The sequence below is a fragment of the Lagopus muta genome, chromosome 1, assembly GCF_023343835.1.
Source record: "Lagopus muta isolate bLagMut1 chromosome 1, bLagMut1 primary, whole genome shotgun sequence".
Taxonomy (NCBI): Eukaryota; Metazoa; Chordata; class Aves; order Galliformes; family Phasianidae; genus Lagopus; species Lagopus muta.
Genome location: NC_064433.1, coordinates 92295462 through 92323339, shown reverse-complemented (window position 1 = coordinate 92323339; position 27878 = coordinate 92295462). Strand labels below are relative to the sequence as shown.

At 40.8% G+C, this 27878-nt stretch overlaps 1 protein-coding gene across 3 annotated transcripts; it reads right to left on the bottom strand.

The window, feature by feature from the left end:
- Nucleotides 1-11284: 11284 nt before the first annotated feature.
- Nucleotides 11285-22151, bottom strand: LOC125686157 (cell surface glycoprotein CD200 receptor 1-B-like). 3 transcript variants are annotated; one of them, XM_048929877.1, is made up of 9 exons: nucleotides 21799-22151; nucleotides 21545-21709; nucleotides 20076-20225; nucleotides 18911-18998; nucleotides 17117-17425; nucleotides 15619-15867; nucleotides 14569-14670; nucleotides 13172-13218; nucleotides 11285-11870 (listed from the first exon to the last, which is right to left on the bottom strand). In XM_048929877.1, exons 4-9 carry the CDS (start codon nucleotides 18933-18935, stop codon nucleotides 11757-11759), a joined length of 846 nt encoding a protein of 281 aa, XP_048785834.1. In that variant the 5' UTR covers nucleotides 18936-18998; nucleotides 20076-20225; nucleotides 21545-21709; nucleotides 21799-22151; the 3' UTR covers nucleotides 11285-11756. The 3 variants fall into 3 exon arrangements, with proteins under 3 accessions (XP_048785834.1, XP_048785833.1, XP_048785841.1); XM_048929876.1 differs by having other exon boundaries at nucleotides 18911-19309; nucleotides 21799-22149; XM_048929884.1 differs by having other exon boundaries at nucleotides 18911-20225; nucleotides 21579-21709; nucleotides 21799-22149.
- Nucleotides 22152-27878: the final 5727 nt, after the last annotated feature.

The following is a 27878-nucleotide window of genomic DNA, read 5'->3' as shown; positions in this document are numbered from 1 at the left end:
AAGTGTAGCCAGCTCTCCTCAACATCTTTGTCTTTAAGGACAGCATCCCAGGGGATCTTGGCCAGCAATCCATTGAACAGCTTAAAGTTCACTCTTCCAAAGTTCAGGGTCCTAAATACCTAACCTAAATCTCCCCTGTCCTAGTTTAAATCCATTCCCCCTTGTCCTATCACTATCAGCACACAACACAAGAGTTCTTACTGGGTCAGTACATATCTGAGCGCATAGGAGTGAAGGCTCAAAAATCAGTGTGACAATACTAGTCAGCATTAGGCACATACAACCAGTGAGACTGGAGAACTGCAAGTACTGGGATTTTAAAAGCCACAGTCAGCAGAGAAAAAAACTGAGTATGATCAAAGCACATATTTTCAAATCTCACCTATGTTTCAACATTATTGTCTATCCCATCCCTCTAAAAAGTCACCTTGAGGAAAGAAAGAGTGCTGAACAGAGACCCACCCCTTGCTTTAGACCTAGCCAGTGATATTTGCTCAGCTTGCTTTCTGTACCCCAAGCACAAGATATATAAAGTCAAGCCACTACCATAATTCCCACCTCTCCTTAGTGCACGCCAGACCTCCCCACTCCTTGCCAGCCTGGCTTTCACCTGCTCCAGCTCATTGAGAATGGAGTGAAAGCCCCTTGTAACCAATTTATTCTACTGCTTCTCTTTCCTCCCTGGTCAGAGAATAACAGAAAATGGCTAAAATACCCTCCAAGTTCTAAACCTACAAACAAGCCAGGAAAATGGAGTACAATGAAGCAACCTAATTCAAGAGAAAATAAAAGACGGAATGCTTATCTGAACTATCCCTTCTAGTCACCTCACTACATAACCTGGCTGTTCTCCCCATAACACAGTGCCCACCACAAATGAAGGATGAAGTTGCTTTCAGAGGAAATTTTGGCTTATTTTATATTACTTGACAAAAGAGCTCACTTAGGGATGCTTCAGGAGCATGAGAATAAATAACGATACCCATTCTGCCTTTCCTTTTCCTCTGCTGTACCTGGAACAGCGAAGGAGGCGTATTATTGATGAACGCGCCGGCAAGGAAAAAAGCAGGTGAAATAACTGTCAAAGAGAAGGAGAAAAACCGGAGCAGCAGAGCAGATTCGGCATAACCCCAAACCCGAAGCTCTGACACTACTGCGAGCAGAGCAGCATCCACCAGGCTGTCACTACAACCGATTTATCCGGGCCGGGCCGGGCCGGGCGGCTGCCATTTCCCGGGCGGGCGGTTCCCCCTAGCGGTCCCGGGGCGCGCCGCACTGCCCGAGCCGCTGAGCCTGAGGAGCATCGGAGGGGCCCCGGGGTGATTTTTGGGATAGTAACCCAAGAGTAAACACCGAGCACACAGCTGGGAGAAGGGAAAAGAGATTAATGCAACTTTCCATAGGGTTAATGCACACTTCGGTGGCAGAAGACTTCAGGGCACAAGAGGCACTAGAGTTTCCTAGGAAGGAGAAAGGGATGTGAGGGATCCCTCTCATTGATGCTGCAAGATTGAAATAATTTGTGCCTCTGTAACATTTTGTTAGCTGAGGCAGGCTCCATGCTGTTTAAGTTTGACTAAGCTAGAGAGTTCAGCAACTTCTCTGAGACCTCCCAGGCAAAGGTCAGCTATTTGAAATGGGCTGCAGAAACATTGACCCTGTTTGAAAATGTACATGAGAAATATAGATCACCAGAGATCAGCTCCCCCAGTGAATTCTAACAATATAGAATCATAAAGATCGGAAAAGGCCTCTAAGGTCACCCAGTCCAACCACCGACCCATCCCCACCATGCCCACTACCAAGTCCCTCAGTGCCACAGCCACACGGTTCTTTAACACCTCCAGGGATGGTGACTCCATCAGCTCCCTGGGCAGCCTGTGCTGCTGCCTCACCACTCAGAAGAAATGTTTCCTAGTATCCCACCTGAAGCTCCCCTAGCACAACGTGAGACCATTCCCTCTCATCCAGTCACTGTTACACGAGCGAGTGAACCTAGAAGCATTTATGCCTTTCACTTGAAGCTGGAATTTTTACTTTTTATTTTTAAATACAGGCAGCACACAAGTCGCTTGAGCTGCTTTGCAAAGTGAAAATGAAAGATGGCAGATTTTCTGACTTCTTTGCTTCTGTCAACATCCCTTCTCTTTTTTTTTTTCTGCCCCATATGTTCTCTTCTACTGTCACACAGACAAAAAAAAAAAAAAGTCACCAGACCTAGAATTTTTTTCTTCTTCAAAGTTTTGTTGAATTTTAAGGATAAACAAATAAATAAATCATTCACAAAAAATGTGAGACCAGTTAGCATTACCTATGCTGCAGGTCCAAGTGAATAACACAATGGCAGTTTGAACTCATCACGTTCCCTTCTGCTGCAGGATGTATCACTCTGTTGAAGGAACTGAGACTCAGGTAGTTACAAATATCCAGACATCCTCAGAGGAGCTAGTTCTACCCAGCTAAGAGCTCACATTTCCAGACGATTTAGGAAGCTACACAAAATTAACTGTTGCAGTCAGCAGGGATATAAAGTGGTACAAACCGCATCCAATTCAGTAGCCATGGAAAATGTAGGTCAGATTGTTTTTGCCAAGTTGTGCTTCTCACAGTATTTAACATTAGTTTGATGCAGAAATATCACAGGGACTCTTTCTACTTGCAGCATTTCACCATATAATTAGCAAATACAAAGTAAACTCTTCCTTTTTCCCTTGCCCCAACATATTTCTTTCTGTCACTAGATGACATACACAGATACTCTAGTGGAGGAAGTTTTCTCACTCAAACGTATCTCCAGGAGTTTCATTGCTGGAACAGGCAAGAAGATCAAATGATATCAGCAACATTGTAGGAGATCACAGATACGAAATAATCTCTCTACATTAACAAGGTAGCTGTCATAACCCCTGAGCTAAAGCAAATTAAGTTAGATGAGACCTTCCCCAGGGCCCAGAAAATAAAGTGAAGACTGATGGCGAAACAGACAGCTGACGTGGCTTGCAGCACACCCAAAAGGGGTGAAATCCACTCTCTAGCACCTAGAAAGTTGCCCACCTTGCCAACAGGTCTCTTTCTATACAAATGAGCTCATGCCTCCTCTGCCTGCGGCTGCATAAACGTAACATAGGGACATGCCAGCCCACGGCAGTGTGCTAGCCCTCAAATTCACAGGGCTGAGGTCATTGCAAGGAACAAAAGGCAAGCTCACACACACAAAGCCAGGGAAGTTGCCAGACCTTTTGTCTCTGCAGTGTGTCAATGTAAATGCAAGTGTTGTCTACTATAAAGGCTGCTGTCATTAAGCCGTGTTAAGGTACAGGCAATCCTGAGCCTCATGAGGGCTTTTTAGTGCAAGGAAAATTCCCCCCTGACCAATTAGTATAGTTTTCCTTCTGCTTAGCATTATGCTGCTAGAACCACAGATCAGCCCAGCATGAATATGCTCCAGAAGGCTCTGGTCTTTGTAACCAGGAAGAGAATTTGCTACAGCATCCATTGCCTTCTCTGTGCTGTTCACAGACCTGGGATGTTCAGAGAGTTAGTTCATCAATTCCGTTATTTTGTTTGCTGGTTAATCCTATGGGATCTATACTGAAGTAAATCATCACTGCTGGGTACTTTACAGAAACCAGCAGTCTGCTTGTATTTAAGGAAAGTGTCAGCATTTTCTGCACAAATCATTTCAACATTTCTCTACTTGTCTCAACCAGCCATGAGTCCAAACTGCAGGATAGAGTACGACTTCTTTGCAGTTAGTGTCATTTGCTCAGTGAGTACATCCATAAATTAAAAAATAAATCAATAGAGCATTGTCCAAATCCCATTCTGATCCAACTCTGGAATCTCCAGAAACTGCATGGATCTGACAACTATGCCTTCCAAATCTTCCCTACAAAATAGTTTGGAAGTTCTGTAACTGAAAGTTTGCACTCATCCAACATTAATCCAGCTGTCCTTGCCTTGCATCACATCTTCACTCTGAAGTTGCACAGAATTTTATGGGATTGCCTTTGTCGAATCCATGGAGATATTGCCAAATGCTGACTTTAGCCTAGTGAGTTACATTTCCTCTAAGATCTCTTCAGGTGGTGGAAAGAAAGAGGCTCTTTGAGAGACGGGTTCAGAATAACTATAACAGGCTGCAGACATTAGCTGCAGTATCTGAATGTTATCTTCCTTGTCACATCCTAGGCAGACAGAGCAGACTTCAAACAGTCCTTAAGCATACCTGTCAGGATTTGGAAGAAGACTGCTACATGGACCCTGTATCCTCTACTTATTCTTTTAATAGTCCCTGGGGGAAAAAAAAATAAAAATAAAAACACAGCAACCTGTCAAGACGAATGCAATGAAGGAAACTCCCAGCAACTGAAGTCAGATGTTTACATTCACCTTCAGCTTGTTTCTTCTGTCTGAGAAAAAAATAGACCCTGCAGAACACTGGATATAGTCTGATTTTACTAATGTCTGCAGACAGACAATCAAAATGAGGTATTTTATTGCCATAAGTTAAGAAAGCTTTATTTAAGAGGAAGTACCTTCCCATAATACTACAGCTAACTTACTCTGTGCATTTACTTTAGCTTCACTTTGACGGCATACGGTTTTAAAATAAGTAGCATAATCTGAGATGTACCACAAAGAACCTAACCCAACATAAAGCTAAGCTATGCAAACTCCTGGTGTCCCCAGAAATGATAACATTCCTGTTAACTACAGAAGGTTAGAAGGTTATCCAATGTTTTGGCATAGTATAAAAACACAGTTTGTTCTGAATTTTTTTTCTTACAGTATCCTGCTCTTCTAGGCTACCCAGTTATCTAGATGTTTACCATCCAAAATCATAAATGTAGAAAGCTAGATTTGGCTTTAAGACTATCTTCGATTCACCATTTAAGAAGGGTTGTAGATTGTTTAATGCAGCTATAACAAAAAGAGGGAAAACATCTGCCAGTCCATTCATTTTGTGAACAGCAGTGATCTCGAAAGAGAAGCATCTAAGCACACTCCTGATGAAATACCTATAACTTCTAATCTGCAAGAAGGAAAAATCTAGTCATGAAGTTTGAAGGCAGAAGGGCAGAGATTTCAACCCCTTACCCGACAGCTGAAATGGAAGGAAAGATGATGTTAAGGCAGAGCTATTTGCACCATCTCTTCAGGAGAAGGAGGTCTCAATTGTATGAGGGGAGGGTGAAGAGGACCACCTAGAATCATTTGGAAGGGGTGGTGCCTGGCTTTTATGTTTTTATTTTCCACGATTCAACAGAATTATAGCAATCTGCCTCAATCTCTGTGTCTTTCCTTGACATCTCTGTGGCAGGAAGACATGGATTTTGCTACGATTAATCATTGGCGTCTCATTCCTCTGCAGATAGCCTGTGTTTAATAAAACCTGGAAATCAAACAGTTCAAGGCTAATTGCCAAGTAGAATCCAGCTGGCAGGTGAACACAGGATAACACAGCTGTGATAGATAACTTTCCTAGAATCATCCTGAGACAACGAAGTTTTACTGTCATCACCATAACCTCCAATGTGGACAACAGTGGGCCAAGCCTCTGTGTTTGACTGCAGTCTTAAAAATTTTCCTTCCTTTCAGAAACTCCAGCTAACTATGGGGGTTCCTGGCAAACTACTCTTAGCTCTTGCAGCCTGACTGCTTCTGATGATGCATAAACATATTGGATCTTGCACAAAGCAGCACATACTATGTCTCTCCTAGCCTATCCAGGCATTTAGGAGCATATTTCTGTTTCCTCCTTTCACAAAGGTACTACTCATTGGTGGTGGATTCTCCTTACCGTAGTATTTTTGTCCCCTTACACTTGTTAACATCTGCATCTTCACAGGTGAACCACTGCTTTGCTCAGAGAGGTTTTACAAACCACGGAAGAGACTGAGACTGAAGCCTGGGTCCTATTTGCAATCACTGCCCACATTTTTGTTTGTGATTTTGCAGAGGTGCCAAAAGAGCAAAGCTAATAATCTGGATTTTTTTTTTCCAAACATAAATCAGTGAAGTACAAGAATAAAGATGTTAGACTGACCCCAGAAGATTAAAGAGTACTCCCAGAGAAAATGAGAACAAAATAAGAAGAATCTAGTGATAAGCCAGCCATTTATCTGAATGACAACACTGTCAGTCAGCAGTTTTCTCTATCTGGTGGCTATTGTGTCCAGAGGTAACTGGGGAATACCTTCCTTCCAGGCTGCTTCTGTCTGAAATTCAGACAGAATCCAACAGTATTAGTCAGTGCCTACTGTGCATAGGACTTATGACTGTGGAGAATCAATGCAGTGTGCAATTTCCTTGCTGATCTTCTCATCTTGTTCTCTAAGTTAGATAAATGTATCACAAGGCCCAGGACATAGTAATCTAGCCACAGAACTCAAGCAGCATAGAAGCAGTTTATTCAGTACTATATTTCCTATTTAGATAGAGTAAAGTAAACTCATCCCACTCATTTCACAGATGCGTAGCTTTTCTGAAGCCTTTCTCAATATTAGAGCTGAAAATATCTTTATATTAGTAAAAACAAGGCTTGAGGCAGCAGCAAGGCTCAGATCATTAACCAACCATTAACTTATGTTATTAGTTAACTATAACTAATGTTATTGGTATCCTTACCTCACAAGCTCAAAGAGGACACCGTAACTTGGTAGAATTATTTAGAATGATCCAGCCTCAAACATCCAGAGTTTAGAGGTAGTTTTTTTTGCTATTTCTTTTGAGATGTGATGCTTACCACAATGCCACTAGCCTAGTGTCTTGCCTCTTTGTTATCTCTTACAGTGATTAAAATAATGCATTTCCAGGAAAAGAAAAGTTATATCATTCCCAGAGAAAGAGAATCAAAGCAGAGAGAAAGAGAGACAAATTTCTAGCCTGAGACCACAAAACAACAGCGAAGAATTAAACACAAAAATTCTTGTTTACTTTGACATCATCTCATTACTTCTTTTGGCTTCACTACAGTGTTTCCAAAAATGTGTAAAATGCTGAAATCAGAAAACAAGCAGGGATGCTCCTTTAACATAAAAATGGGGTCTAGAGTAAAGATTTTCTGTAAGAATACAAAAATATTTATTATTTTAGTCATCATTTTAAACCTTATTGTTCAAAACTGTGACTAAGGCTTCAGAAAACAGTAAATTATTTACTTGAATTTACCACTGATTACTGTGCTGTCCACATCCACTGAGTTTTCAAGTATTTCTTTAGGACTAGAGACATCACATTTCTTCTATAGTCACAAAGGAGACCAAATACAGAAACTAGGTCTCAGACAGCTGGGGTTTTAAGGAAAAAGAGAACACTAAACAAAAGTATGAAATGCTTTACGAATGATCAGTGAGAATCAGCAATACTATAGTTAGCTTGTGTTGTCAGAGACACTGGAAAGTGAAAAATGACTGAGAGAAAGGAACTTTGTATGAAGCCAGTAGGAAAAATGATGAGCGCAACTGTAGAAGCCCAGAATCAAATCTCCACTCTGTCCATTCAAAATTAGGCTGAGATAGCTCCCCAAGCTATCCCTTGATATCTTGAGGAATAGGGTTGATCCTCCAGATATGGGTCAAGCAAGAGCAACTGCATGCTGGCCAACTGCTGTCCCACCTTTGGAGCCAGTGTTGTTTGATCTAGATAAAGTAGCCACAGGATTTAAGGAGGGGCACATCCTCCTGAGATGGGTGGGATCCTTTGGTATGTTTATCCTCATTAGTAAGGAGGAGACAGAAATTCAGTGAAAATCTACTTGTTTGTTCCCCTTGCCTCAAAAGAGAGCTTTGAGAACCTGCTGAATGCTCTGATGTGAAATCATTACACAAGCTAGCAATGAGGCTGGGCTGATAATTAGTTTCCTAACACTTGCCATTGCAGGACTTTGTTGGTGTCATTTTCTAAGCTTTTCACTGCTCTGGCTGACCCTTCCTGCCCTGGGCAGCTGTCTTCAGGCCAAAATGATGCTCGAGCTGAAAAGTTGGCCCAGCCTGGCCAACCTCACCAGGTGTTCAAAGGAAATTTGAACCAAAATGTTCTCACTGTTAAAGAAAAATATCCAAACACTTATCTAGAATGGTTCTTGCCCTCCACATACAGTTTTGCTACTTACTAGCCAGTGATGGTGTGTGACCCAAAATACAAACACCACAGTGTCCCCTGAGTCTCCCAAACTATAGGAATGTGATGAGGGATTCAGAGTTGAGGTCTGTTCCCACCACATGAGGGACAGTCCATATACAGCTTTACTTGCACACCTCAGGAGAGCTTTCTGCTCAGCATTTGAAGGTATTTTGTAAGAAGCAGCCTGCTGACAGTTTCCATTTTATCTCTGAGCTTCTTGATGTCTAAGACAATCTCTTTGTCAGCTTAATATTTTTCTTTATCCTTGGGGAGTCTCTGTGCATTCCTAGCATCTATTTCAAGAGAATTTGCTTTCATTTCCAGAGCTGGCTGGGCATATCACTTCTTTTGCAAAGAAAAGTCTCCAGCAGGTCTACACATTTAATACCAAAAAAATTCCAGGCTTCAGTTAAAATGAAGTCTTACTCCTAGTGACTTCACCATTTAGTTCCCTCATCATGTATGGTTCTCCCTATTTAAAGTAAGAATAAGTCACAGACCTGCATTCCAACTCACATAAATTAAATCAACCTCATGTGATCACCTTGGGTATTTCCTACAACCACCTTATCTATACTGTTGGTGTTAGTCACAGAGACAAACTTCTGAGTAGCAGCACTCTCAGTTGGTTCACTGACTGCTCAGTTAAATATACCTTTAAATTTTCATACCAGTGACATGGTCTATTTTTGCTAATGGTTTTTAGTCTCAGTGACTGAGAAGTTAAAATTTCCTGTGACACAAATCTCAGGAGTATTTCTCTCTTTAATAACATTAAAGAATTATTTGTTCATTTCCAAATTCAACTTTCCAGTCTATCCCAGGAGGACCTCTTTTAGCATCCTTTCCTAAAACAATTTTGGTCATGACTAATCTACTTTATTCATATTATCACTGTTTGGGTTTTTTTTTTATATAATTTCTTAGTATGAACCCACTCCTCCACTGCCTTTAAATCACTATTACTATAATTTCTGCACAGCACATTTCCAACATGATTGTCCCTTGTCATATAATAATCACTGCTGCTCCATCTGGATGAAGTCAATGTCATATTCAGTTTCATGCTTGGCACATCACCTGTGATCCAATTCCCTGGTGTGAACACACACGCATGTCTGCGCATTCCCCTCCATGTAAGACAAAATAATTTGACTATTGCCAACTTGACTACAACTGTCAACAGCATTTCTCATTTCTTCCCCTTCTCATTGGCTCAGAGCAAATTCAGTCACATTCCACTAGGTCTGAGTTCTGCATTGTTTGCACTGTCTATCTGATAATGCCTCTAAATAAAACATTTGCTGAGTGTGAGCTTGTGAGCTCCCAGAGATGGGACTAGTGTCTTGTCATTGTAGCTAGTAGATGCAGTCTAAGCGATTGCTTTTTGCTTCTTCTTCTTTTTTTCTTTTTTTCTTTTTTTTTTTTTTTTGAAGATATGCTAATTCACAATTTGCACTTACGCACTGCAATGGTTTTTTAGCTGCAAGCTGTTACTGCAAGTGATAGTAGTAGAAATTCTATGCCAGTTTACTTTCTTCAAATATCAAGTGAGTCAAATGAGACTCATGCATTTGCAAATAATTGTACAGATTGTACTACATCATACTCCTTGTTATCTGAAGAAAATACACAGTTTAGCTGGCACCAGTGCCTACACGTGGTCATGGCTTCTTTGTTTTCTGGATGGGAAATCCAAGGTAGCAGGTTACCAAAAGATTCAGTCTGTAATGTTTCTTCTAAGACATAAAGAAGCCTTTGAGGAACATACTCATTATGGCCCTGTTATTTTCCACGTGCATCCTTCGTGTAATAAGAGAGAGAGAAAGAGGAACTCCAGTCGCATTTTGCTTATTTGGCAAGCCATATTTGAAATATGTGATTTTTCTGAGAATGTGCTAGAGGGACGATGACAGCTGTAGCTAAGAACTAAGAATGTTATGCATTTAGAAAATCATTTTTTCCATGCTGTACCATAATCTTTACGTTTTCTTCTTCCCTCATCTGTGCCCTACCCCAACCTGTTTCCTATATCAAAATTAAAACAATGATATCAATAGCTCCAACAAACTGCTGAAGCTGGTCATAGATGGCCAGTAATGACTACCAGCTGTTATTATTTTTTTTCTGCCTTACATCAGAACAGGAGGGGGGATTAAAATACAGAAAGGAAAAAAAATCCATTAGTTTGAGATGCACTCTACAATCACTATGAGATAGGATTTCCATGTGTGTACCAGCAATTCACATTCTTTTACCTAAAGAAGGAAATGATATGTAAGCAGTATTGTAATAGAAGAAAAAGACTGGAATTTTGAGTTCACATGCACACACAAAAGACATTTCAAGTTACTATTTCTGCATAAACATTGCATTTTCTCCCTCACTTGTCTGTTTAATAAGGTCTTTCATAATATTTATATGTAATGAAATGTTCTGTTGATGGGAAATCATTAAGAAAGTAAGAACTTTCCATGAGCCAAGGAGTTGTTCTTCATGCCTTTGTGTTGTGACTGATAGGAAAAACTGGAATAGCATCAGTATGTGCCAACCCATGCTTATTTAGAAATAAAAGGAAGTGCAATTAAAAGGCACAGAGGGATCCTCATACCTGAGAACTCCAACAACAAACAGACAAAGACCATTCAAAGCACACACTTAAGTATACTTTGGTGCTGCATTAGGGTTCCACAAAGGTTTCACAAGCCCAGTATATGAATATGGAAATTATCAATCAATCAGTACTTTTCTTCTACTTGGGGCAGGGAGATGAGAAGAAATAAATGACTTGGTTAGACTTTTCAAGCAAGGAGATCACCTTTTTTTTTTTTTTTTTTTTTTTTTTTTTTTTTTTTACAAACCAGGCTGCAATCTTGGCTTCTAAGAAAATGGGCCCCAAAATAATTTGAGATAAATATTTGCATATTTACATATTTATTTCAAAATGAATCTTAGAAAATTTCCCATTGCTATTTCTCATTTCCACGTCAAGTACAAATTCAGATTGGCTTTCTTCTACCATTAGCAAGAGAAAGTATAATTGAAAATAAACACTTTTAAAAAAAAAGGTTGAAAAATACCAGATTTTCATCTGCCACATGTAACTATCTACCTATAAAAAAACTCTTATTCCTGTATTTCTTTCAGATAGATCATCTTGTCTTTTTTTTTTTTTTTTTAGGGCTCCTTATGGCACTTCCTGGTTTCCATCTTGAGAATGGAAAGAGAATCTAGATGCTAAGGTGGTCTACAAAGAAGTGATATATTTTCAGCAAGCCTTTTCCTCTGTCACATAAATGTATCAATTACAAATGTGAGGGGAAATGGCACATCCTCAGAACCTATTCTCTAATCAAAATCAAATGTGTATTTCTCCACCTCAGCCTTTACATGTTTCAAATGTTTTAACAACTGTACTGATATTTACAGAAAGAGAGGAATCAGTGACTTAAACAGGCTGCTCCGCTGGCTCCCTTCATGTCAGGAAGGAGAAAGGCTTTTCTTGGTCAGTTTAGAGTATTCTGTTGTCCTGCTGTGCATAAGAGATTTGCTAGATCAAGGACAGGCTCAAGTAACCGAGTATAATTAATAGTTGAGCTTGTATAGACTGCTGGTGCCTACATGGTTAATTAGCTCATAAATGTAGTTTGTGGTTTATAATTCTGATAGATTTCCTCTGGTGAGACGTAAGGGCCCATTACAGGTGTGTATAGCTGTAAAGTTGTGAATCCGAAGTTTTCAGTCTGCAAAATAAGGAAAAAACACAGACCACTGAATTATGTTGAAGAATTTTTTGGAACCTCTATAGAGGCCAAAAGCAAAACAAAAGAAAACCAAGAAAAACAGGATCAGAAGAAATCTGGCAGTCAACATTAATTTTGCAAAGGATCTGTGAAGGTATTTCTCTAAGCTCCAAAGGCAAAGGGGCAGGGCATATAGGTTGAAACCTGAGTTTGTGGAGAGAAAAAGTCTGAACAAGACAACCTGTTGAATCTCTTTTTCTTAATGAGATTGAAAACAAACATTGAAATGTCAGTATTTTCAACAAAATAGGTCATAATGATCAATGTTAACTTCTCTGACAGAAAAAACATGCAGGCCACCACAGGCGTTCCAGTGTAGGCACTTAAACTTGCTGGAAGTTATGACTTTGATCTCAGCAGCTCCCACTCCCATCAGTCAAATTGTGCAGAATAGCGTATAAGAATGTATCAGGAAATTAATCATTCTGACTTCAGAGCACCATTTGACTAGTTTACAACAAACAAAGCACACAGCTATTAATTTCACTGTAAGCAGAAAACTAAATATGAAATAAGTGTTTCTTTAGGGTGTATTAGGTGAAGCAGGAGCCCTGAGGAGAGAGTAGCGTGCTATCATGCCGTCAAATACATATCAGAACACCCTAGAATTAGAGAGGAAGTAAAACTTGCAGCGGCAAATTTAACACTGCTGTTTCTTAGCTCCTGCGTATCTGAACTACAACTTGAAATATAAATACTTCATTGCTGTTTGTGTTGCTAATAGGGCATAAGGAACTGCGTCCTTTTCCCTCATTGTAAAACACCTGTCTGTTTCCATCACATCTTTTTCACACAGATTTCTGTCATCAAGGGCAATATGCACTCTTAAGCAAAAGATTGGTGCTAAGATTAGAGTTTGAAGCAGTGTTGTGAACAATTTAATGCTGGAGAGATCTAGAATTCAGCTTGAACATTGCAAATGTGATTTATTGTATCCCTAAGCAGAAAATGCTTTACTCTGTTCTCTATCTAGTGCATAAGCAATTACTCAGATACACTGAGTAATGAAGTTATGACCACCCAAATAATAGACACCCTTCCAGACACACTGCTCCTCATTCCAGCCAATCAGCGCACGTGGAGATATGTTGGATTTTTGTCACAGCAGCCACATGTTGTCATGAAATGACATGTTTTGGTGAAGAAAAAGACACACACACAACAACAACAACAACATACACTCCCCTCCTCCCCCCCCCCCCCCAAAAAAAAAAAAAATAGCAAAAAAAAACAAAGCTCACCACAGTCTGTACTGGTGACTGATGTGCCTTCTTCTGTAGCCGGGAAGCTGGAAGAAGTATACCAGGAAATCAAAATGGTTTCTTGGAACAAGGTACACAGCTGCTATATCCAGAGCTCTTCTCTAGCTGCCCTCAGCAGCTGAAGGACTTTTTTTTTTTAATGCTTTCGCTGGTTAGGTTCTCACCTTTTATGCTCTGCCCTTGAATGTGAATCGTTTTATTTTCCCCTTTGCTGAAACATTTGGTTTCCCTGGGAAACATGGTTGAATTGACTCAGTTAGGTGTACTTTTCTGAAGGGAAATACTGGGCCAAGAACCCACCTGAGTGCATTTTCTCCTCTCCTTGGCTGCCCCAAAGGAGCTCTTCGCTGTGTAACAGTGACATGCTTCTGCCAGAGTGCTGTAAACACCTGTCAGTGCCTCCACTACTGACAGCAGCTGCCCTTCTGTTTTCTTCTCCTGCCTTTTCTGTTCTTTCTGTCTCCACTCATACTCTCTCTTGCCAACACCATCACTTCATCTGTTTAAACCTAATTCACTAATTACATCTGCAATCTAATATTCTCTATGTTGGGGGGAGGGGAGGAAATCTGAGCAACACTGAGCATAAGGAAGAAACCTAGGAAAGCAGTAAAGGCAGAACATTTATTGCAATGGAGAGGAATAGGGCACTCAGGTGCTCTACAGATTCCCTCTATTTACAGTTCACTCCCTTCTGAGTTGCCTCCTCCCAGTGCTTCATACCCTCCTCTCCCAAAAACATCCTTGCTTTCAGTTTCTTTCTTTCAACCCTCAAGCCACAGCCATCACAAGAGTGGGAAAGCTTCACATGAGCTCTCGTTATCAACTTATTCAGCATGAGCTGACACAATGCCAATGAAATCTACACAGACTGAGAAACTATCAGTGTACCACAGGGAAACATACATTTGACCTATTCTTACACTTGCTCAAGGGAAAAATTAGAATTGCCAGGATAGAGGGAGGATTGCTTGTGACCTGCCATTAGGACTAATGCTTAAACTAGTCTTTAAACTCTTCAGTCTTATGTGTAGAATTTTATGTTGGTAAATTCAGAATGATCAAAATAATTCAAAAAAAAAAAAAAAACTCAAAACCCACCCTACTCATAGCAAGTATTCTTCTCTCCCTGAATAACTCTTTGCCTCATATGTAATACATTAATAGTATAATAACAATGACTCTTACAAAACTCCAGGCTTGTTTTAAAATTCCATCCCTCCATTTATTATTTCCAAAGGGTCAGTACACCATATATCAACAATTTCCTCAATTCTTGCCTCCCAACCCACTCTCAGCCATAAGATACATATTTTAGTACCTGCACTTAGCCTGCAATGGAATGTAAAACATTTCAAGCTCATCAAATGACTTACCCCTGCGCCTTAAAATCAAACATAATGTCACTCCGGCACCACAGACAACAGCAGGACTTGCAGACAGTCCAATCTGGAGATATTGGAGCCTGGAGGAATCATCTGGGGGGAAAAAGAAAACCACTTACAGAGCTAGATGTCAGTACCCACTGACTACTTGATGATGGTATCTAACTTAATGAGAAAAGAAAAATCATGCTCTACCCCCATAACTTCAATGAGAGACAGATGGGATGTCTAGGTGCCAATCCGCAAAAGGAACTGTTTCACTCGTCCAGTGTGTACAAACATACTTCCGTTTTCAACCCATACACCTTCATAGCTTCCCTTTGTATAAATGATACTAAAAGTGCATCAGCAGAACTGACCAGACATCCCTCCAGAATTTTGTAATTAGTGACTGGTCTGTGTTAATTTCCATCCTTCATGCCCCTGCTAAGATATTTTGGTGATACAAGCACTATTTAGATTTTCTTACAAATTTTGATGGCATAAACATATCAAGTCCAGCATAGCCAGTTTAACCTTTACTACCTTTGTCTCTGGGAAAGTTTGCTCAAGAGTAACACAGCCACTCTCTACTTTATCCAGCTCATCAGCTCAAGGGGTCCAAAAATTCAGCTCAAGGGGTCTAAAGTTTCACATCAAAAACAAATCACAGTTACTGCAGAGAGAACTTCTCTGTCATCACTAATTAAACAAGGATCACTGAAAGAGAATAAGGAGCTCTTGTAACTTAAAATGTCCAAGTAAGTAACTTGCTAGTAAGTCCAAGTAACTTAAAAGATCCAAGTAAGCTCCCACTGGAAACTTCCTCATACCATGCTGTGAAACATTTGGTTTCAGTTGACTAACTCTGAATTACTAATTTCTCTATCAACATGCACAAGAACTTTGGCATTTCACCACTAAACAATCTGCCAAGCCCTGGCATTTGGCATTTCACCACTAAACAATCTGCCAAGCCCTGGCATTCAGTAGAAACAGCTGCAAAGAAAACCACAGTCACAAGAGTATGATGTAGAACAATTACAGATCGATGTTCTCTACCTGACAGATCTAGGGAGAGAGACTGGTTCACAGCTGGGTGGGTAACCAGGCAGGTGACATTAGGATGTGTGCTGTTGACCCAGCTTATGTAGCTGACCTTGGTCACTGTTCCATTGAGGTGGTGGACATCTTTCTCAACACTGTGATTACTTGCAGGGATCCAGGAGATTTTGGCAGCTGGTTTTCCAGCAATAGCTTGGCAAACAGCCTCTCCGTTCTTGTCAGAGGTCAGAGACAATGTAGGAGGGACTGCAGAAGAAGTAAATAGACTACAGTCATTATTCCAGAGGGTCTCTAACTGAGAAACAAAAACAGTACTATTTTTTATTTTTTGTGTGGCCAACTTAAGATATTTTAAAATAATTCAGAATATTAACAGCAACCATCTTTAAGGGAAAAACACATTGAAGTCCAAGGTAAATATCTCTAAAAATTGGTAGCTGCACTTAGAGTTGTGGTTTCCTCATGTTTTCCAAAGGATGACCATAACTGTAACAGAAAATGGGATGTTGGATAGGGCTGGATTAAATGGAGATTTAAAAGTATAGCAGTGCATATACTGAACAAAACACTGTAGCTTGCTGAAGCTACAAGCTAAGAAATTCATAATATGAATAGAAAGGAGGAAATGGAGAAATACTATTCTGCCTAAAGCCTAACAATTTATGTTCTGCATTTGACAAAATAGATTGAACAGCAAGAAAGAAAAAAAAAAAAAAAAAACTAGTATCAAGGGACAAATATTAACAGTAGCAAATTACTGATTTGCAGAATAACTTTCCCATAAGCCTTCCGAGTATTACTAAAAATCAACTAAGATGATCAGAACAAAAAATCCTGTCATAAATAAAATGTTTCTTGCAATTTAAGGAAAGCTAGAGATGATCTACGCATCTCAGAAAGATTGCCTGATGCATTGTTTTTGTTTCCTAATACTTTCTCTTCCTGCCTTGGTTGAAAATAGCCTAAAATCATTTTTATTTCAGTGATGCAGTTCTACAACTTTCAATGCTTCTGGAAGAGTTAAATATTTCCAGATAATGTCCTGAAACTTCCTATTTGGTCCTTATCCAAACAAAGTACACAATGTGTGCACTGTGAAATTTGGTTCAGTTTTAAGTAGCAATATTTATTTAATATCATCTATTTGCACTAACTTAACCAACAGTGTGCACTCCTGTTCATGTGAACATTCACACAGCATTCAAATTCCATGTTACATCCAAAGTACTATATTAGAATCTATCCAGACTGTTCATCTGGAGCATCTGAAAACAGTCCCTGATCATGAGGCAGAAACAAAAAAAACCACCACAAATAACAGCTGATTATTTCTCATTAAAACAGCCCTATGTCTTCGTATGGCTCCTTGCCCTCTCCAGTCATACTAAATCAAGTCTCATCTTTATCTTCAATCAAAAATCAATTTGGTCCTTTAACAACATCTCAAATCTGTTTTATGTCCGCACAACAATGAAAAAGTGCAGGTGCGTCTTACCTATGACAGTCAGAGAAAAGAGAAAAAGAAAATTCCCCTCACTGCTGACAATTTCACAGGTGTAATTTCCCTCGTCATTCAGGTTCACAGGGTAAATACGTAGAGCTAGGTCGTGATTGGGTGAGTATATCCACATCATCCTCTCACTGCAGTTTAACATTCTTGACTCATTGAGATCCCTTCTATAAGCTAAAAAGCAAGAAGTGCTGGATTTCATCTTCCATGTCACCATTAGCAAAGACAGCTCGGAGATTGATGGGCAATTCAACACAGCCTCATGACCAGCCTCCACATTCACGCTTCTATAAGCTACATGGGAAAAAAAGAAACAGAGAAAGAAAAAATTAAATACGATCCTTAAGCTTTCATCAATATCCAGCTCTTGGCTTCACCATACTTAAAACTTTCTACTTTCTTACTGTACTGGCAGCCTTGGGAATGCATTGCTCTTACAGAAACTCATAAGTAGTATTCAGTTTCCAGGTCCTGCTTCCTTCTATCACTGTCTTTGAGATCTCGAAATGCAGTGGAAATGGTGCCTTTCCACTGTATGCAATGTGCGTTGGTGAGCTACAGTTCTCCATTTCTTTTGGCAATAGATTCCTACCACTTTAATATGGACATTGAAAAACTGATGGGGAGTCCAAGATTCACCCTTAAAGTAAAGGAAACTACCTTTTCTAAGGAAAAAGGAAAAAAAAAAAGAATCATAGAACAGCTCGGGTGGAAAGGGACCTCAAGGACCATCAAGTTCCAACCAGTTTGCCACATGTGGGGCTGCCAACCTCTACATTTAATGCTAGACCAGGCTGCCCAGGGCCCCATCCAACCTGACCTTGAACACCTCCAGGGACGGGGCATCCACAACCTTTCCGGGCAGCCTGTTCCAGCACCTCACCACTCTTTCTTTAAAGAACATCCGCCTGATATCCAACCTAAATCTTCCCTCCTTCAACTTGAAACCAGTTTCCCTTGTCCTGCCATTATTTACCCTTGTAAAGAATTGACTCCCCTCCTTTGTAGGCTCCCTTTAGGTACTGATAGGCTGCAACGAGGTCACCCCTCAGCCTGTCTTCGTAGGGGAGGTGCTCCAGCCCTCTGATCATCTTTGTGGCTGTCATCTGGACCCTCTCCAACAGCTCCACGTCTTTCTTTATTGGAGGCCCCAGACCTGGCTGCAGTACTCCAGATGGGGCCTCACAAGAGCAGAGTAGAGAGGAACAATCACCTCCCTGTCCCTGCTGGCCACCCCTCTTCTGATGGAGCCCAGGATTCCATTTGCTTTCTAAGCTGCAAGAGCACACTGCTGGCTCATTTTAACTTCTTCATCCACTGGGACCACCAGGTCCTTCTCTGAGATAAGGTGCACCAATTACAGTGTAAGAAAATCCTGGGATAGCAGGGGAACAGGAGCTGGACTCAATAATCCTTATAGGTCCCTTCCAATTCAGGATAATCTATGAACATATACCAATAAGAAGGATAAGATCCAAGATCATCTGGCATAGTAGTTGATGGAGCATATGTGATATGGGTATATATCTTTTTTTTTTTCTTCCAGAAGCCATAGCTCTGCTGGTGTTTTCTCATCTGAACAAGAGATGAATCTTCAGATTATTTGTGTTGAATCCTTACCAGAAATAATATTCTATGCCATTCTGCAAAGCACAGGATTATTTTGTCAGCTGATGTGATATTCTTCTTCATACTGGCGAATAGTAAAATTTCAGTGTACCCGTGAGTCAGCAATACAGAGTATCAAACAGTGATGAGTACAGCTTGAATCTTCCTTACCTGACCCTCCAATCAGGTGGATCATCTAGGAAAGGATTGCAGCCTGAACTGCCCATGTCTGAATCATCTTCAGCAAAAGGAATCAGCACTGCAGTAAAAGAAGGCAAAGGAAATGGTGGGTAGTCACAAGTTGCAATGCAAGTCCCTTCAAAGAAAACGGGAAGAAAAGCCTTTTTTTTCTTTGAAAACAGAAGTTGTAAGAAGGACCCATGTCAAGTGTCATTCTTACTCTAAAAGGAAGAAAGCAAAAAATGCTTTGGAAACAAAAAGGATTTCTGTTTACAAACCAGTTTTAAAAACCCAAGATCTCATTTTCCCATCATCTCCAGTCACCCACTACTCATGAGCAGCTAGCACACAGATCGCTACAGACCTCTTACTGATGCTTCACAGATTTACCTGCAGAAGATGAAAAAAAAGACTTTGCAAGAGAAAAGATGCGTGCATCAAACTCTTTTTGAAAAAATCAAGGTAACAGCAATTATGGGAAAACTCAGGACCTAGACTTGGCTATTTGAAGGAAGTAACCCAGAGAAATTATTTAAATCTTTGCCCTGCTTTTAGTTTCTCAAAGGGTAACTCCATTTCTGCAGTAGAAGTGAAAGCTCTACTGTCCTTTTGTGAGAGATCACAAACATGAGCTTGTTTCCTGCTTTTAGAAACAGAGAAATGAGGAAGCATTTTATTAACTAACATGACTCCATAACTATGTATACTTTTCAACAAACCATATCTTACAAATTGCTAGCTTCTTTTTGGCAAAAGGGCTGTTGCTTGAGCACAGGCCTGATGAGAAACATTGCTGGTACTTTCCTACAGTCAGTTAATCGTACATAAATAAACCCAAATTTTTCTGGCATACTTGTACTGAAAAATGTGGCTATGTATTCCCACAGTCAAAATATCATCCTTTTCTACTCAGATCTCAACACCTACAGCCCTACTACAGCTCCCGCTGGCTCAGTCACAGCAAAGGATTCCCAGCCACTGCATTGCTATAACCCCATCACGGAGTGACAAAGCAGAGGTCTCAGTGTGTGCCTGCTTTTATAACGCCGCAGTAGCCATACCCTAGCTGGGGTTACTGTCAAAATCTGCAGCCACAGTTTTGTCTCAAGGCTCCTTCCCACATTCCCATGAAGTTACCCGATTTTCCAGCACTCACCTCTGCATTTCCTCAAGCTCTTCTTGGTCCTTTCATTGTTCTCTCCTTCATACCACCATCTGCATCGCTTTAATCTCCCACACGCAGCTAGAGATAACTGGAAAATGGTGTTGCCATCCTATGGGAAGTACTGATATGCTGTTCTCATTCCTAAATCAAACACCAATACACACCAAGCTAGCAAGTATCTTTCTGACACAGTTGATTTAAAAACATCATACGTGTTGCAACAGGACCTTCCTTTTGGGTTATTTATGGTCATGCTCTGTTCACACTCATTTTGCCCATATTAATACAAGGATGTTTCATTGAAGATACCGAGGGGAGGAAGGACACATATATATATCCTTCTATGTATGTAAAAATATATCAAGTAAAGAAAAAAAAAAAAACAATAGAATACTGCCACACTTACGGAACTGAAAAAGAAGCAATAGTGCTACATTTGTGATCTGAGTGCAAGAGGCAACAGTACTCAGTGCAACTTATACACGATGCAAGATGTATGCACGTTCTCACAGCAGCTTGATAGGTTTTCTGCACAATTCTAACAAAACACCAATGTATCTGGATGAAAACTTTTATTGCAGCCTGAAAATGCTGATGCTAGCACATTGATCAGTATTCTACAACCAACATGCAGGTAATGGGTAATGTAAGTCTTATATTCCCAAACTCTCAAATTTCATTTTTGCTCACTTTAAATCTTTGCCCCAAATGACATAATTTTTGTGTTTTCTGTCATTCAGTATCAATGAAAAAGTTGCTTTTTTCTATAATTTAGATAAATTATGCATGCAAAAGTAGCTTTCAGTGAAAAAGCTTGTTGGTTTTTTTTCTTAAAAACAACAGCAAAAGATTATTTTTGGCCAAAAATACGCACTGAATTAGACCCGATTTGGAAATTGTTTTTCTGCCTCTTTAAAAAAAAAAAAAAAAAGTTCTCTGCAATGTTTATCAGCAAATTCAATGTTCACCGATGTTGATGGATCCATAAATATTCATATACAGCATATTGTGATACTGGAACTTGTCCCAGAGAGCTATCATTTTCTAAAACGCATACAAGTCATGTATACACGGAGCTTATTTGCTCAAAAGAACAGACATCAATGATTAAAAACGGGGCCTTACGGAAAGAATAGAGAATATCACTTCGCTTAAATATTCATGTATGAAACACTGAATTTAGATTGCAATTTTTAAGGTTCACAGTCCTCAACACTGCTTACGCCTCTGAGCAAGAAGTAAATCTCAAAGTGGAGCCCCAGAAGGAGAAACCCAGCACAGCTGAATTCAATTCATTTATAAAAGCAGCAAATGAATGTCTGTAGATTGTCTTGTGTCATTTCCTTTGATGGAATTAAAATGCCCCAACAACTGCATTAAAATAAATTAAAGTTTTAGCTCAGCCTCGATGATGGTGTCTGAAATGAGACCCCGCAATGCATGCATCACTCTCCCATTACCCTCCACACTGCAGCTGGGAATGGTACTGCTCACACTCGATTGCCTCTCATGAATGCTGAGGGGAAGGAAGTCGCTCAGTATCAGCCTGGAGAAGGGACATCCAGCTCCAGGAACACAGAAGGTAAAAGGCAGCCATGGCAGCACACTCTTGGATAATCTTAGTCCTTGGATAATCTTAGTCCTGGGGGGGAGAAACGAGATGTTAGCACAGAGGTTTGGCCCAGTTGGGATCCTGGTCCCAGCTCCCACGCACCAGGGAACAGCACTGGAACATCTGTAGCTCCCTTCTGGTTGTCCTCATGAGAACAGAGAATTCAGAAGTGGCTCAGCCCAGGACAATTTGTCCCAGATAGTCCCTGTTTTCTTTGCACTGCTCACAAATTTCTTTCTGTTGATGCTCCCAAGATTATAGCATGCAGCTGATTTGTCTCGCAGACAGACAGAGCTCCTTGCCCTCCTGTGACAGCTCAGTGAAAAGAAACCATCTGGTGGTACATTCCCCCAGAAGAGGATGTAACACAGTTAGAGCAAGGGAAATACCGCATTCAGACACGAAGAACAAAACGCAGCCTCTGATTGCATTGTACTGTGCATCAAATACAGGATGCAAGCCCTGAGCTATGTAAAATGACAGTTAAAGTGGGTTAACAAAAACCAAGTCCAACATAAGGAAAATATATTTAACACAAAGCGAAGAAAGAAAAGGTGCTGCTCACACAGAATCGATGCGAGCAATGCGTCAGTCCTCACCACAAACCTCTGTAAATATCACATGGCCATTGCCATGATTAACAGGAAAATACGACACTGCTTTGCAGTGGAATCACATTTTAAAGTGTAGTGAAGATCTTCAGAAGCCTGTTACTTCCTCTGGGCAAGGGAGGGGAGGAAGGGATGGTACAAAGAGGAACCATGTACATGTAGCTACGAGGTGCACCACAATGAGTCAAAAGGCAGAAGCCAGCCAATGCTGTCTGACGTGGGAGGTACACAGAGAGCCCCAGGTCAGCCTCCACCCTTAGCTGTCCTGTGTGGCCTCAGTACCTCTATAAGATGACATATCTCCTGATAACACACTGCAATAAAAGCAGAGCAGTTCAGATAGCAGTCTCAGAGTCTCCCTTTTCTCCTCCAAGTTTTCACAGCAGCCCTCAGACATTGCAGCTGTAGCAGTTACCTGGGGAGAGGAAGCAGCAGTGGTGTCCGTATGTCTGCATTTTCTACGTATCTTAGCCACAGGCTATTTTCGTGCAGCCTATTTTCTGCATAGGAAGTTTTGCAGAAAGTCTAAGAGTAGTCTGCAGCCCCCTCAGGGGACGGACTCCGTTCAGCTGGTGTCTCCAGCTGCTCCCAGGCTATGACGCATCCTTCAAATTCCTCAGATTAAAATGAAGTCATAAAATACAGGAAACCTTTGAATGCTCTGGAAAGAAGACAAATCCCATAGAATTTTAGAATTGTTTGAGTTGGATGGGACCTCTAAAAGTCATCTAGTCCAACATCCTTGCAATGATTACATACAGCAACATCAAGTGCCCATCCAGCCTGACCTTGGGACAAGGCGTCCACCACCTCTCTGGGCAGCCTGTTACAGTGCCTCATCACTCTTAACATAAAAAACTTCTTCCTTATGTCCAGTCTAAACCTCCTTTCTTTTAATTTGAAACCATCTTATCTTGTTCTATCACCACAGACCTTGCTAAAGAGTCTGTACACTTCCTTCTTACAGAACCCCTTCAGATAAGTTGCTCTCAGGTCTCCCCAGAACCTTTTCTTCTCCAAGCTGAACAGTCCCAGCTCTCTCAGCCTGTCCTTACAGGGGAGGTGTTCCTTGGATCCTTTTCGTGACCCTCCTCTGGACATACTCCAACAGGTCTATGTCGCTCCTGTGTTGAAGACTCCACATCTGGATGCATCACTCCAGGTGAGGTCTCACCTGAGCAGGGTAGAAGGGCAGGGACAAGTCCACCTCCACTGACCTGCTGGCCACACTTCTTCTGGTACAGCGCAGTTGGCTTTCTGGGCTGCAAGGGCCGTTACTGGCTCACGTCCAGCTTCCCATCCACCTGCATCCCCAGGCACTTTTAGGCAGGGCTGTGCTCAACCCTTTCATCCCTCAGCTTCTGCTGATAGTGGGGGGTATGTGAAGAGGAGTGGAAAGAGCTCTTCATTCTCAGAAACTGAGATGTATTTAGAGGTTAGGGGAGGTTGCATCCTTTCTCTGTCCTTAGCTACACTCCATAGCTGCCTGCTGCTGGCCACTGCAAGTGGCACCAGGTAGATGAACCTCTGGTTTGACCTCATGGCCTTCTAGTGTTTTTATTCTCTGAAGGATTACCTAACACTGAAAATGCACCCATATGAAGCCCTCTCCTAGCACAGCAAAAGTTTGTTAGTATGGTTAGAGAATGGAGGAACTTCACCTTCTGCTCAAACTCATTTGTCTCATGCTTGCTGGCAAGTGAAAGTCATAGATGGTTACCAGCTACAAAATTCAGCCCAACCAGTTCATGAGCCAGCCTCATTCAGTTCCAAATAAGCAAAACTGTATAAACTTTCTCTATAAACTGGGGAATAGAGGGTAGATGGTTTCCTGAAAGGGAGAGAATTGCTTAATAGAAGGAGCTGTCAAAAGAGTTATGAAGTGTTTCTACTGAAATAAAAAATTACTGTTTTCTGGCAACTTATATCTGAAGATAAATAGGCTTAAACATTCCTCCTCAGCAGAGTAGATGTTTGCTGTGTCTGTGTGTTCAATTTGTCAAAATATTAATGATTAGAATAATGCTAATACTAACATTACCGCAACATGTTTTTTTCCCTAGCAGGGTGAAAAACAAGCAAAACAGCAGATGAGTGTATTGCCTGTTTGTTTGCTTTCTTATTTGTTTTTAGTAGCTGTAATTCAACAAAACAGATGTGAATTGCCTCTCCTTTCAGAAATATTTACCTTCTTAACACTGGCCAATCTAGAAAATGGCCTGTGAAGTTATTACCTGAGCTAAATTGTACACCTCACATCCATAGCTGCCTTGCAGCCAACCTGTTCAGAAAGCATGTAACCCCCATAACGGGAGTAGGACCAAAGGATGAATAGCAGTAAGAATAGCCTCTGGTAAGCCTGTTCTCTCCCTTGCAGGAAAGCAGATGTTTGCCTTGAAGAGGAAAATATAGAAACAGCCCGTGAATGTAACATCTTGATTTTCCAAGGTACAAACCACCTGTGGTTCCCACTGATGTCAGCAAACATACAGTGGGACAAACGCTGCTGATAATAAAACCTTTAAAACCCGAAACTTCCAAGATAAATGTCCAGAGGCAATTACATTGCCATTTCCAGAGACTATGAAAATTAATTTATATTTTAACTACAGCTAATCTACACTCACTGGACCAACACAGTCAAGCCCAGCAATTTCTGTTCTTGGCCCTATTAAATCCCCCTTACCAATTTTGGGTCATTAACCCATTGTTCAGAGGCTTCTCATTTGATCCTAATGCTTCAGCAACAAAATTTATCTTCAAGAAAGGTGTCCATTACTTTGGCTACTTTAATTTCTGCCTCTTGTGGACTTACTGCACCACTTCACACATTTCCCATGAAGAACCAAGTAACCAATAACCCAAGTACAGTTACCACTTTCAGAACTGTGGGATAATTCAAGAAACAGACTCCTAAAAATTCAGTAGTGAATGGAAAATAGATGATTCATAGGTGGACACAGCTCCTCAAACTCTCCAAATAAGGGTAGGCACATATCTCAGATTCCTTGGACGAAAGTTTCTCTCCCATCCCAGCCTCAGGAATTGGCCTTCCCCTACACAGCCAAATGTGACCCAATGTACCATATATCCTGAGCTTCTTATAAAGCTGCAAACTTCAAATAATCCCCACTTTAAAAAGAATACAAATAGCAACAGAAACTGACATGTAGCAGAAACAAAATCCCAGGTGGATCCTCCTCACCTATTAGTAGGTCTTTGGTCTAGCTTCACTGGTCATGGTTTAGGCAGTTCCGAGCATGGGTAGAGCCACAGGATTATCAAGACTCTCTGCTTCAATTGTTCGCTCCTCCTTCACCTCAGTTTGGAAAGGATGATATCCTTCAAAGCTACAGCTTTGTTCTCCATGGAGAGCTATGAGCATCCTGCAAGAACTGTCCCAAACTCATCTGGGAGTCCACTGCTCCACAAGGAGTTGCGTATTAAGTCCTTAGGCTCTTCACTCAGCAGACTTTTATGCCCTTGATTTACAGGAAGGGAAAACTTTGCTGCTGCTTTGCTGTGTTTGTAGGGCACTTAGGCCAGCACTATTATCACACAGCAAAGGAGAAGGTTAAAAATATTTATCTCAATAGTTTCTTTTTTTTTTTTTTTTTTTTCCTGTGGTTTATTACTGGAGTGGAACAAATAAATGGTAAAACAAAACGTACAAAGTCATCACACCAGTGTCGCAGCAATGTTTATCACTGCTTGCAATCTTCTGGTGCTACCACATAAGCCAAAGAGGATGCTTCTGCTTTTATTTGTTTCATTCTTCACTACACAGGCTTCTCTGCTGTCATGAACTCCCCCTCTCATGAACTAGCCTAGCGCTCATAGCACTGTGTCACTTAGGGCTTCAGAAGAATTCACTCTGGTGGCTTCCAGTCCAACTTCAGATCCCAATTCTTGTCCATGCCTTCAGCAGTACTTTTGGCAGCATTATTCTCAGCATACAGGTGGGTGGTGCGTCCTACAGCACATCCTCGTTCAGGTTTGTGTTGCTGGAACTTCCCGACCCTTTCACAGCCCAGTGTTTTGCAAGTGGAAAATGTGACATGAAGTTAGGTCAGCCCCCATAAATGTTGATGTTATTGATATCTGTGCTGTGGTTGTGCCTATGCATGCGTTGATATTAAAAAAATTAAAAAAATTAAAAAAAAACACATATGGAGAAATACATGCACAAGTTACTAGAGCTATTGTATTCAAGTGACATAGTATTTAGGGATGCTTGGCATCACAAAGGTGCTGGGAGGACAGGGGTTAGCACCAAAACGAAGGCAGGAATGCAAAATGGTGCTGGCAGTGCTTCCCCAACCTTTTTTGTCACCACTTTTCCTTCTCAACCCCTGCTTGGACAACATACAGATGCATACCTCACAGCCCTCCTACTCAGCAGCAAAAGGTCCTTGGGCTATTTGCTGAGTCTCCATCATCAGAAATCTGGGTTGCACGTTGTTTCTGCACGGTTTATTGTCAGAGCGAGTTTATGACTCCAGTTATGATAAATACCCTCTAGCTAAAGGAATTTCAAAATGCATCCATGGGGATTTACGGCGTGTGCCTTTGAACTGCATAGACTTCCAGCAAGCCGCTGTCAGAGGATGATTTTCCTGAACCTATCAAGTAAAACAAAGTAGGAAAGCAAATTCAAAGTCCTTATTCAATACCTCGGAATTTAGCACTGCTGCTCAACCAGACCTACACACTTGTGCTGCAAGGCTGGTATGGCTGTGGCACGTGTGGATTTCCCCAAGCTAGCATTAATGCAGTTAATGGGGGCAAAAGCAACGATGATCTCATTATGCCCATAAGCATTCCGGGCTGAAAGCATACTTGGACTACCAGCTTGAAAATCAGTTTTTCACTGAAAAAAAAAAAAAAAAAAAGACTTTTTCAACTGGGAGCTTTAGACAAGAAGCCAGCATTTCTTTACAGGTTCTAGAAACATGTTCTTCACTAGCTACTCGAACTTGTCTCTTTCTGCCTCACACAGGGCAGTTCTGAGAAAGGAAAAAGACACTATAAATACCCGATCAACTCCTCACCAGCTTCACCTTGACTACACTGTCACTGAGAAAAGGTTATTCTGCTCTGTAAAAAAATATCATTTTCTTATTACTGAAGTGCATTTACCTTGCAGAATTGCTGCAGTATTCACTAAGCATCCTCCACAACTGTTTTCTTAATAGACAGAATGCATAGCTATTTCAGACTGAGAAGTCATACTGACTGAAGTGTATCAAGTGTGTTCCTTCCCCTTCTCAGATACCATGGAAATACATTCATTTTCTCTCCCTCAGTACAAAATGTCTGTCTTCTGTCTCACTGCCTGCAGTCCTGTTGCAAGCACCTTGTATTTATGACTCCTTTCTGCTCAAGCACTTGTTACTCGTTTAGTTACAAGGAGAACTACTCGGAAACTGTTTCTATATGCTGTTTTTATATAGCATAAAAGGCTGAACATTAAACTCTTTGAGCTCAAGAGAAGATCCTCTTTAAAATTCCTACTTCATCTTCTAGTGCTTTACAAAAAAAAAATCATGCATAGCTCTCATTAGTCTCTTT

What these genes read in the sequence shown, in the direction of transcription:
- LOC125686157 (XM_048929877.1), bottom strand. Translation starts at nt 18,935, where the DNA reads ATGATCCACCTGATTGGAGGGTCAG. An exon ending in CCACCTGATTGGAGGGTCAG is followed by an intron (nt 17,426 to 18,910) that starts GTAAGGAAGATT and finishes TTTCCCATGTAG; the next exon opens with CTTATAGAAGCGTGAATGTG. An exon ending in CTTTTCTCTGACTGTCATAG is followed by an intron (nt 15,868 to 17,116) that starts GTAAGACGCACC and finishes CTTCTTCTGCAG; the next exon opens with TCCCTCCTACATTGTCTCTG.